An 11,748-nucleotide genomic window follows, 5' to 3' on the forward strand; every position below is an offset into this window, starting at 1 on the left:
ACTGGTTTTAATAATCGCGCGAAATCTAGTTTTTCATTTTAAAATATAAGTCCCTAGTGGCGGGTGGCCGTAGAACAGATGATACACTATGTATTTGCATATTCGTGTCAGCTGTCAAAGGTGTCGTGTTTCATGTCAAGGAGGTCGCGTGAAGAGAAAACTGCTATTAATAAATACATTCTTATCAGTTTTTGTACGCTCAAATGTATTCCATAGTGTTGAATAGTTAGAATTAATGCAATGAATTTTGCCAGCCCAAGGTTATCAACGAGTAACCCATCGGTATAAAAATAAAATTTTCTTTTGAGTGATTCTTTAGGTTGGGAAAATCGTCAAGCTGTCAAACATCTGTACCGATTTAATGCGAGATTTTTGTTGCGGCTGACATTTTTTGGGGTCACCATTGTCTGACATTTAGGCAATAAATATTGACTTACAATGTTCGCTGGATGTAATGGGGTTAGAAATTTTCTGAGAGGAACCCTCTCTGGAATCAACCGTCACTACACTACTATGCAAACAGCCACTCTACAAGAAGCTGCGCTGGAAGAACGATGCATATTGGTGGACGATCAAGATCGTCCCCTCGGAGAAGCATCCAAAAGAGACTGTCACAGAGTCACTCAAGACGGCAGTATACCGCTTCACAGAGCATTTAGCGTTTTTCTTTTTAACCGAGAGGGAGATTTATTGCTGCAAAAACGGTCGGCGAACAAAGTGAGTCCTCGATATGACGTTGAATTATTTTTAAACCGGACAATTCTTTTACTCTCACTTACTCTTCAGGTAACTTTTCCTTCACATTACACAAATACCTGCTGTAGTCATCCGCTGGCAGAGATTCCCGGGGAAACTGAGGAAAGCAACGTACTTGGTATTCGTAGGGCAGCTCAACGGAGACTGGCTTATGAGCTAGGTATACCTGTGGACGAAGTGGCGCCAAGCGACTTCACTTACCTTACCAGAATCCATTATCACGATATCGGTGATGGGTATTGGGGAGAACATGAAATAGACTACATATTATTTTTACAAAAAGAGCACGTCACTCTTGATCCCAATGCTGATGAGGTCAGCGAATTACGTTGGGTATCTAGGGAACATATGCCAGAGTTCTTAAAGATCTTAGACTGTCCCCTTACTCCATGGTTCAGACTAATTCTCACGCATAAACTACCGTTTTGGTGGGAAAATTTACAGCATTTAAAAGATCTGCAAGATCATGTGCATATACAGCGTTTTTAATTAAGTATCCAAGAATATTTCTGCATCTGAAGGTACACAGATTTCAACAATACTTCACACCAAATTAATTAACAAAAAGTAACAAATAACAGCGAAGAAGCATAATATTTTTGACTAAAATGTATATAAAACATATTTTTACAATATTTATTAGGTGTAAGTCTAATAATAAAAATTTTCCATTCACTTAAAAAAAATCTATTTGATATAGCATTGATATTTGATATTGACTGCCAGTCAATGGTACCAGAAATAATTATATATATTAATAATAATAATTATATAATTATATATTAACCAAGGAATTATTCAGAGGCATCTGAATTTATTTTATGCCAAATTATAGTTTGTTTTTCCTTAACGTGATGAATGTTTACATTATGACATTACGGACACGAGTATGTTTATATACTTTTTATTTTTTAATTTGTAGAGTCGAGTTTAGAGGTCGCCTAATTCTTAAGCTAGGGACATTCGGGTGTGGTGGTGGCCATGTTAAGAGTTGACGTGTCGTTACTTTCGTGCGGTCTGCTTTGCTTGCGTGTCGTGTGGGAACCGGTGTTTGTGCGCGTATGGCGGTGTTAGCTAAAATTTCGTAAGATATAATAAAGTCTGTTAGAAAATCAAAAGATAATTAAAAATGCTGCCCTCCAAGGCGGCCGCACCGTACGCGAAGAAAGTCCTGTTCCCCGACAAACAGCCGACCTCGCGGCAAGTGAAAAGTTCAACCCTAACTAATGCCGCAGGTCTCAGTTCGTTAATTACATTCACCGTTTTACTTCTCGCGTGGATATCGGGTTTCGCTTCACGATTATTCGCTGTTATTCGTTTCGAGAGTATTATCCATGAATTCGATCCATGGTACGTATAATTTTATCATGTTTTATCAACCATACGGCTACATTTAATGCGATAAATACCGCATCACAAGTTGAGGACGCTGTAGTGCAATAGTTATCAGGTTAGATCGTGGACTTCGTTAATACGATTACTGCATAGGTTCCGTTTTGAGACTATCGGAATTTTTTTCTCTGACGAGCCTTGTAATCCTATCGTAGATCAGGATATAAGTGGTTCCAAAAGTTGTTCACACTTGTTCAAGAATTATTTATAATCTCTAGCACCTTTTTATTCATGCTTCTTCACTGTTGGTTGTGAACTGAGTTTCCTAGCCAGTAAAGAGAAAAAATATCGGTATTTTAAACGAGGATCTGAAACGTTCTTTTGAAATACCAAATATTTTCAGATGAACCATTTACCTGTTTAGTAATTTTCACATGCGATACTCCCAGTTTTACTATAATATATTTTTGATAATCATATTCCATTGCAGGCTGTACTTTATTTCATGTTTCTCAAATTATTTATTTAATCAATATGAGAACCTGTTTTTCAATTATTGCAGTAATAACGACTGATCAATCTTTGAGAAAAATTTATATCTTATGTTCCAAGGTTCAACTATCGAGCGACCGCGTATATGGTACAGCATGGGTTCTACAATTTTCTGAACTGGTTCGACGAACGAGCATGGTACCCTCTGGGTCGTATCGTTGGTGGGACGGTGTACCCTGGATTGATGATAACTTCTGGTTCTATACATTACATTCTTCATTCTCTTAACATTCCCGTTCACATCAGAGACATATGTGTATTCTTGGCACCGGTGTTTAGCGGTTTAACTGCAATTTCCACTTATTTCTTAACCAAAGAATTGTGGAGTGCGGGAGCAGGTTTATTTGCCGCTTGCTTCATAGCAATTGTACCCGGATACATATCCAGGTCTGTAGCCGGAAGTTACGACAATGAGGGAATTGCAATTTTTGCACTACAATTCACCTACTACCTCTGGGTCAAGTCCGTCAAGACTGGCTCAATATTCTGGGCTGCCCTTACCGCCCTCTCCTATTTCTACATGGTATCCGCTTGGGGAGGATATGTTTTCATAATAAATTTGATCCCATTACACGTGTTCGCACTTTTGGTAATGAATCGGTATAGCAATCGATTATTTACGAGCTATACGACATTCTACATCCTGGGATTACTGCTGAGTATGCAAATTCCTTTTGTCGGTTTTCAACCGATAAGGACGTCGGAACATATGGCTGCCGGTGGGGTATTTGGATTGTTAATCTTCATAGCAGTTTTCAGGTAATATATCTAAACTTGAGCCATCAGGATTTTCAACAGGAAAGAACCTTTCACATGGAAAATTCTCATCTCATTGCAGGTACCTGCGGACAATGCTCACCAAATCTGAGATGAAGTATTTTGGCGGTGTTGTAACCATCACCGCGGCAGGACTCCTGTTAATTCTAATTGGTCTGACGTATTCAGGACTCGTCGCTCCATGGAGCGGGCGATTTTACTCTCTTTGGGATACAGGATACGCAAAAATTCATATTCCCATCATAGCTTCTGTTTCTGAACACCAGCCTACCACTTGGTTCAGTTTCTTTTTTGATCTACATATTCTCGTCACCACCTTCCCAGTTGGCTTGTGGTACTGCATCAAACATATTAACGACGAACGTGTCTTTGGTAAGGATATTCAATTAGATTCAGGTTCGGAAATTAGTTGACTTCTTTTTCTCTATGTCGAGTTTTTTGTTTCTTACAGTGGTACTTTATGCTCTGAGTGCGGTATATTTCGCCGGAGTGATGGTACGATTGATGTTGACTCTGACTCCTGTCGTCTGCATGTTAGCTGGAGTTGCGTTCAGTGGTTTATTAGAATTATTCTTGAAAGAAGAAGATAAGGAGGGAGGTGAGCGAGACGGCGGGGATGGAAGTGAGGAGGAAAGCGAAGAAGAAACGGAACGAAGCCCGGGACGAGCATTGTACGATAAAGCAGGAAAACTGCGTCGCATGAAACACGAGCGACCCAAGGGGTCAGGGGACGGTCTGGGAGCGAATCTCCGCAACGGTGTCGTCATTGGAATTTCTATGCTCCTCATGATGTTCACCGTACATTGTACATGGGTTACGAGCAATGCTTATTCTAGTCCTTCCATAGTCTTAGCCTCCCATAGCAACGACGGCGGTCGTTCCATACTTGATGATTTTCGAGAAGCTTACTATTGGCTTGCCCAAAACACACCAAATGATGCACGAGTGATGAGTTGGTGGGACTATGGCTACCAGATAGCTGGCATGGCGAATAGGTAAGTAGACTTGATGTTGGTTATTTATATTTCTGGGTCACGAGGTCTTCAAATTTTTCAAATCATCAACAGGACAACATTGGTGGACAATAATACGTGGAATAATTCGCATATCGCTTTAGTTGGCAAAGCCATGAGTTCGAACGAGAGTGCTGCTTACGATATAATGACATCATTAGACGTGGATTACGTGCTAGTAATTTTTGGTGGAATGATCGGTTACTCTGGCGACGACATAAACAAATTCTTATGGATGGTTCGGATAGCGGAGGGTGAACATCCGCAGGACATCAGAGAGAGCGACTACTTCACGGAGAGAGGAGAGTTCAGGGTGGACTCCGAGGGCTCTCCCACTCTCCTCAATTCTCTGATGTACAAGCTGAGTTATTACCGTTTTGGAGAAGTGAAAATAGATTACCGCTCACCGGCAGGCTTTGATAGAACTCGCAACGCTGAAATTGGTAATAAAAACTTTCAACTTACGTACTTAGACGAAGCATACACCACAGAACATTGGCTCGTTAGAATCTACAGGTAATTTTCGCTCACCTCGATCGCTCGTGTATTTCCACTTAACGCAATTCGATAAAATCGTGTATCATTCGATTTCCGCAGGGTGAAGAAACCGGAGGAATTCAACCGGCCAAGAATTCCAATTTCGCAGCGCACCATCAATCGGAGGACGAGCTCATTCATCAGCAAAAAGGTGAGTCTTATATTCCTTGAAATTTAGAAAGGGGACGTGAGTTGATGTGTCTCTCGTATCGTTTGCTTATGTCTAACGAGTACACCGGATGATCCAGAAGCGTAGTTGAAATTATGGGGGGTTGGAAATTGATGTTACAGACAGCGCGTCGCAAGAAAGGTGTCATCAAGGGTCGGCCGACTGTGGTGAAGGGGCAGAAGCTCCAGAGAAGGACTACCACGTAACGTAAATGCCATTCTCATTCATTCCCAAACGATCCTCAATAATAAATTTTTTAATAAAAAAAAAAAAACTACAAAAAAACATCACCGTCCCTTGGACCTACTAAAAGTTTGAACACTACCAATTCGTCGTTATTCCGACTCGCAGTGGGCGAGAAAGCGAAGACTACTGTGTATATCGTTTGAGAGAAAACATAAGACAGGTATATAGGTAGGATGAAATGCGGTGTAAACTATAAAATACCAAACTCGTCATTTGTTATAAATTATATTTATTTAGAATTCCTAATGTAATGTTTTTAACCACATCGATATGCCTCTTTTCAATCTGATAGTGCCACCGGCTTGTATACCGACACCGATGTCTGCATTGTCCATAGGATTGAGTCGTTGAAGACATTGCTAAGTAAACGCAAAGCAATTAACAGATCGACAGACTGGTTTGATTAGATGTTTTTATTAGTGTTCAACGCATCAGATGCCGTATGTTTTCACTCTATATTAATTTCCTGTTTTTTTGCTCCTTAAAAATAATTGTGTTGTGATAATCCGACTATCCGGCAGGTTCGTGAGTGTGTGTGTTTTCCGATTTTGGTGGTTAGTAGATGATAAATACAATTAATTTAGATGACTCTTGTGTTCTCGTTACCGTTTTACTAATCCTCCATTCCTCGTTGCCTTTAACTATAGTACATCATGCTAACCGTGGCAATGAATTAAAAAGAATCGTTTAAGGTAGGTAGGGTTAACCACGCGATTAACCGACTGTAATATCGTGAAATAATATCTGCGAATCAAATTCGGTGGTCAAAGTATATTAATCAGTCATATAATTAGAGGAACTTGTTGATAATTTTGCTCGCTCCAGAAGGCGAATGCACACAATATCACAGATGATATCCAATTTTATATTATTTGGGCCTAAAACTTTCTTACATTTTCATCTGAACTCGTACGAAAGATAAAACGAGCTGTGATAAACAACCGTTGAGCAACTAATTATTTTTAGCAGCGTCAATCTTGTTTGCATAATATTCGAATAACGTGACATCACAATTGATTTTTACGATACTCATAAAAATTGGTTCATTGTGTTTCTGTTACAATAAATTAAATTCACTCCGAATAGATTTTCTGAAATTCATTTATGACGTTGAGACGAAGGCCTGATATCAAGTGTGATCGTCATCGGAAAAATTAATTAAAGTAATATGAAATCGCCAGCTACTTATTGGGATTAAAACGCGACGCGTCATTGATTTGGTTCATTTATAAATTCATAGGTTATATTATATGTTATGTATATACATCTGTCAAAATCAGCTGATTCCGAGCTCATGGTTATAAGTTCATTCAGCATGGACACCAACGTTAAAAACTTTAACTCTAGCTACTCGAAATTGCTAATTAATTGTATTTCAAACGCGTTGAATTGTATCTAATCATTGTGAATAAGATTAGTGAACATTTGAACAACAATAGGATACACGACACACGTCGGATGTTTGGTGACTTCGATCTATTGAGAGTTTCTAACGTCTAACTTAATTGTAATAACGCAAACAATGCAATAATTAATCCAACGATCTATGATTTTCGGTGAACTATGTCACGTGTTAGTGGTTACTTGGGTTATGAGGGTTATGAAATTAAAATGAATGTGGGTGAAAATCATAAATTATTTCAGGAAATCTTTATTACATTTATTTGATTTGATTTAAATCTTGTTTTTGCGCCCTTCGTCTCAAATTCAGGGATTTTGATGCCCGCATGGCGACTCCTGTCATCAGCGGCCATTTTGCTGCCTTCACATCTGACATGTCTATCTAATGTTATTATCGATGTATACTCGGTTTTGTGCTTGCCTCTACAATTCATTTAGGGTGTGCATTTGGACTTAGGAGTCGGTGTTTTTGAGCTTTTCGTACGACCGAAGGGTGGGCCAAACGTATCTCTTTCACCCACGACCTTGGCAAGGCGTCCAGTAAATAAATACATCACACCAAGTATCCTGCTAAATTTTCAACCCCCGACTATTTTGGAGATTAATTTTGATGATAGAAAAAAAAAAATGTTTCAACTAACCCAAAGCTTGCACGAGGGTCGACTAGCTTCTTGTGTCAAAGTGCCTTGTGTTCCTAATTTAAATAAAAAGTGAACATAACCAAAAATCAGTGACCTGCCCCAACGTAAGGTGTTTGATGTCAACAACAGCGTAGCAGCAATTGTTAACTCAATGATGATCACTCTTCATCTTGAACTTAATAACCTTGCATCATCGTCACATCCAATCATAGATTTGGAACACAGCAATTGATCAGATCAAATGTGCACAAAATATGTTTGGATTGAATGCAGGTTGGCTAAGCCTCTCTTCCAAGTACTATACTCTTAGAATAAGCTTATGTATTGCTCACTTATCGTCGCTACTTATTTGCTAGTGCAAAGATACACAATGTGTCATGCTACATACTTAAAATAATTATGACAACTTCTATTGTCCTATAGAAACCATCGCAAGGAATGAAGATATTCTATGAACAATCTCATAAAGCCAATCTTTGTGATAACGTTTTTCTTTTACTAAATAAAAAAGACTCCTTCAGACACATGGCGTAAACCAAGTCCTGGCATAGGACAGAGGTCAATTTGGATAGTTTGGGGATGCAGGACGAACGAAGAGAAGTAGTAAAAGCATTCGGCGAAGTCTCCTCGCCCCCTGTGCTCAATCATGGACAATAAGTTGAAATTTTCTGATCGGCTAAAGGCCCTGCTCAAAACTGAGTCCCGGCAAGAAGTTGATCCTTATGTATTCAACGAACCAGAGCCCCTTGCCGCGATTAACAGCAGGAATCTTAAAAACACACCTTCAAAAAATTCCAAGCCCAGTCTGAATCATAAAACAGTGAAAAACAACAGGGCTAAAGGTAAATGTACAAAACAGAGGATTAAAATGGAGCCAGGTGCACTAATAACGTCCAGAATTGCCTCGGAAAAAGAATCTGAAGTAGACGTGGAGGGCAATGCTCGAGGTTTGGAACTCCGGCTTTCCAACACAGTGCGAAGAAAACAGAGGCATCTCGAAAATTTGTTGAGGCTTAAACCGAGGAGACACAGACGAGATCACATGCTGTTGTATTATCCCAGAGCAGGGGATGAGATGTCAGACAGTGACTCCAGTGGGGATGAAACTGCGGTGTATCAGCGTCACTGGTTTTCTGTCGATACCACCAGTGGGCTAAATCGATCCGCTCGATTATCGCAGCTGCGGTCTCAGCTCAGACGAAGGTTGGCGCAGTTACGGAAAAACCGACCTGATTCTGATAATCAGTTGCAAGAGAAAACGCAGTGCCTTCTCGAGGCGGCGTGGAGAGACCCAGAAGCCACAGCTAGAGCTTTGTACGATTCGCCAGGAAGCAGTAAAAGCGTTGAGAGTCCCCTTTTAGTCGGAACTATGTGTGGTGTAGAGGGATGCTGCCAAATATCTTTACCATGTACCCGCCACTGCTCTCGACACATCATGATTAACGGGGACCAGCTTCTTTTCGAACATTGTACGGCAAAATTCAGTGACAACACCCAGTGTTGCATACCTGTTTTCGACGTAGCCCACGAGTTACCGCTTTGCCCAGAGCATGCAAGGAAGAGAGACAATTATCACCGTAAAGCTCAGGAATCAAAACCGAAGAAGGCACGAAAAAAGCCCTCGTCTCCAACAATATCGAGACCCAAACCCAAAGCCAGGCCCAAAAAACGAAAGCGACCCTCATGCAGTAGGCCCGATAATAAGAATTGCAACGCTATTCAAGATCAGAATCATTACGTTAATCAGATTGGAACGACAGAAAATCACACAAAAACTTTGAATAATTTAAACGCATCACAAGGAACCTCCCACTCTTCTGGTCTAAATCTAGGCCTTGGCCTAGGATCGTTAGGTCTCGGCGCAGGGCTGAAAGTTGACCTAGGGGATCATGAAGTATTCGCCTCCCTGGATCCAGCTGAACACGATTTTGGCAACGTTCTCAATAACTTGCCCGCTGATGCGTTCAATGACTTATTTATTGGTAATACATGTTAATAAATAATCCAACCAATGAACCTTTTCGTTGTATATGTATTTAAGTTTTTGTTCGAATGTTCAGTGGCAGAATTATCTTATCGGTAGAAAAAAATTAATTATATTACTCATAATATTTTATTCGCTAGCCCAAAAGTCTGCCAAGATTGGTAAATATCTTCTACAGACTAGGCTAGCAGAAAACTTGCTCTACAAAATCTCTTTGAAATTGAGAAGATATCTATGCAACTTTCTCATAGTGTGTTCGTTATCCAGTCAACATTGTTTAACTTTTAGATTCCTTTTCCTTGGTTCCTGATTGAAAATGAATGAATAGCTAAGTAGGAATGGTTCATTGAACTTAGTAGCAAATCGTCGTTGATCAACAAGTAACAGTTGTGTTATTCGTTGCTGCAACATTAGCTGCGAATGAAAGTGTAAGTGTATCATAAAATTGTGGGCTATGTCTGTTACAGAGAGCAGAAATGGGGAGTACGAGCCTTCAAGAGAAGAGGAAGAAGAGCTGGAGCGGGCTTTGGAAGCAGTGGATAAAGATGTTCGCAATTTAGAGCGCATGGGCCAGAGTCACGGTCTATTAGAACCTGCTTTGCTTGCCCAGCTCATGTCCGACATTGCTTCGTAGCCCCCTCCACCCCTCGCACCTCATTAATGCAACCCTGAAATGATTCGGTTCGCCCGTGTTCCTTATAACGTAGAAAAAATGCTGTTTGTGTCTGTGCTCGAGTATGAAATATTGTACTACTAACTGTGGATGTTTAGTTACTACTTCTTCTGAGTATTGTTAAACGATTGGCTGAAACGAAGATCTATGAAAGAGTACGATAATGGCTCTGTCTAAGAAGTGCGAATAAGGGAATGTACTTTTATCACGTTTTGGGTGTATTTCACGACCATTCGAGTCCTAGTAAAATTCATGTTATTTTTCATCCACTTCTTCAAAGTTTTTTGACAAATCTTGAGGTAGAAGGTATTTCGAATGAACGCAAAAATTGCTTGGAAGTTACAATACGAATTCCCTTTTCTTTTATTACTATCAATTACGAGTTACTCAAGAGAACAAACATCGTACGATTTATGTTCGTTAGAGGTAAAGATTTATCGTCTTAAAATTGTTACTGATTTGAATCGCAGCAGCGCGCCGTTGCACAGACACACGACTGAATTAATAAGAAGCGTACCTCATATACATACACATCTGTTTTATCAATCGTAATTCATGCATCAAAGTGTTATAATTGATAATTAAATTGAACGCATAACGATCAATTCTTTCGCCAGATCCACGCTGTATTATATTCATCTAGACAATTATTAATTATATTCGTTAGTTACAATGAAACAATAGCATAACAATGAGGAAATTTGAATGGAGTTTCAAGTTGCAAGGAAAAAGAAAAAAAAAGTATATCGCAACGTTTGTAAAAGCATAGACTTTTACAGCCATTTTTCAATTAAATAGGCAGTCGATAATAACGTTTTTTTTTTTTAATTTTTGTTTTTTTTTCCTAGTTTTAATTATTATTATTATTTTAAGTGGGGATCAAACTTTCAGAATTGTTAGATAGTCACTATTTATTTATTTGAAAAATCTGCTAAAAAAAATTGATGTGAGCTAGTTGATTGAACTTGTGAACGCTGCAATTGGCGGGACAAAGTTTTTATCAATTTTGTCTAGTAATCAAAAAATTGTACAGCAATTACGATAAATTTTGAGGTATTCGAAAATATCTCCTGTAGACAGTGATTCGAGTAATTAATTAACTCAACGAGGCGTATTGAGGAAAAATTTCACTGTACGAAGTAAATATGTTGCCCGTAACTGAAATGATGTTGAGTAACAGCAAACTCCATATTGGAAGTTCAATATTGCTGTATCCTTCTCGTAAAACTGTTAATAGCTATATCAAATTATATAGTTAGCAGTTAGGGGTATACTTAAATCATCGTTTGTGGGGAATATGAAATTTCAAATGTGAACATAGTACCATTCTTCGCTGCTCCTGATGTACCTATATGTTAATGTCTTGTAACATATTATAATTACTACTCTGATTAGGCAGTACCAATTACAATAAGCATATTTTTCACATCGCCTCGTAGCGCTTAGTGATAAATCTCCCTTTTTCTCACATTTATTTTATAGAGAAAAAAATTCAAAAAATATGAGCCAAAACAAAAAATGAAAGAAAATTCTCCCACGTCGAATGATACTGATATCTGAAGCATCCATTCTTATACTTTCTTGATTTCCCAACGATGAGATAAACTTTAGTTTCATAAAATATTTTGCTGTCAAACTCTGGGGTAATAATTTGCTCGTAATGTAAT

The 11,748-nt window shown here is 39.0% G+C and overlaps 3 protein-coding genes across 4 annotated transcripts; all 3 read left to right on the plus strand.

Moving 5' to 3' along the window:
• Window positions 1–56: 56 nt before the first annotated feature.
• LOC105686332 (isopentenyl-diphosphate Delta-isomerase 1) lies at window positions 57–1,442 on the plus strand. The gene is made up of 2 exons (XM_012401019.3): window positions 57–717; window positions 787–1,442. Exons 1-2 carry the CDS (start codon window positions 439–441, stop codon window positions 1,243–1,245), a joined length of 738 nt encoding a protein of 245 aa, XP_012256442.2. The 5' UTR covers window positions 57–438; the 3' UTR covers window positions 1,246–1,442.
• A 297-nt stretch (window positions 1,443–1,739) lies between these two features.
• On the plus strand, window positions 1,740–5,410 carry LOC105686321 (dolichyl-diphosphooligosaccharide--protein glycosyltransferase subunit STT3B). Of its 2 annotated transcripts, none has more exons than XM_012401003.3 (7): window positions 1,740–2,106; window positions 2,701–3,399; window positions 3,479–3,789; window positions 3,869–4,412; window positions 4,485–4,946; window positions 5,028–5,118; window positions 5,224–5,410. In XM_012401003.3, the coding sequence occupies exons 1-7, from the start codon at window positions 1,886–1,888 to the stop codon at window positions 5,248–5,250; spliced, it is 2,355 nt and encodes a 784-aa protein (XP_012256426.1). In that variant the 5' UTR covers window positions 1,740–1,885; the 3' UTR covers window positions 5,251–5,410. The 2 variants fall into 2 exon arrangements, with proteins under 2 accessions (XP_012256426.1, XP_012256425.1); XM_012401002.3 differs by having other exon boundaries at window positions 1,742–2,106; window positions 5,259–5,410.
• A 710-nt stretch (window positions 5,411–6,120) lies between these two features.
• Window positions 6,121–11,605, plus strand: LOC105686326 (INO80 complex subunit D). The gene is made up of 2 exons (XM_012401010.3): window positions 6,121–9,406; window positions 9,876–11,605. The coding sequence occupies exons 1-2, from the start codon at window positions 8,071–8,073 to the stop codon at window positions 10,040–10,042; spliced, it is 1,503 nt and encodes a 500-aa protein (XP_012256433.2). The 5' UTR covers window positions 6,121–8,070; the 3' UTR covers window positions 10,043–11,605.
• Window positions 11,606–11,748: the final 143 nt, after the last annotated feature.

This window comes from Athalia rosae, chromosome 8 (assembly GCF_917208135.1).
Source record: "Athalia rosae chromosome 8, iyAthRosa1.1, whole genome shotgun sequence".
NCBI lineage: Eukaryota > Metazoa > Arthropoda > Insecta > Hymenoptera > Athaliidae > Athalia > Athalia rosae.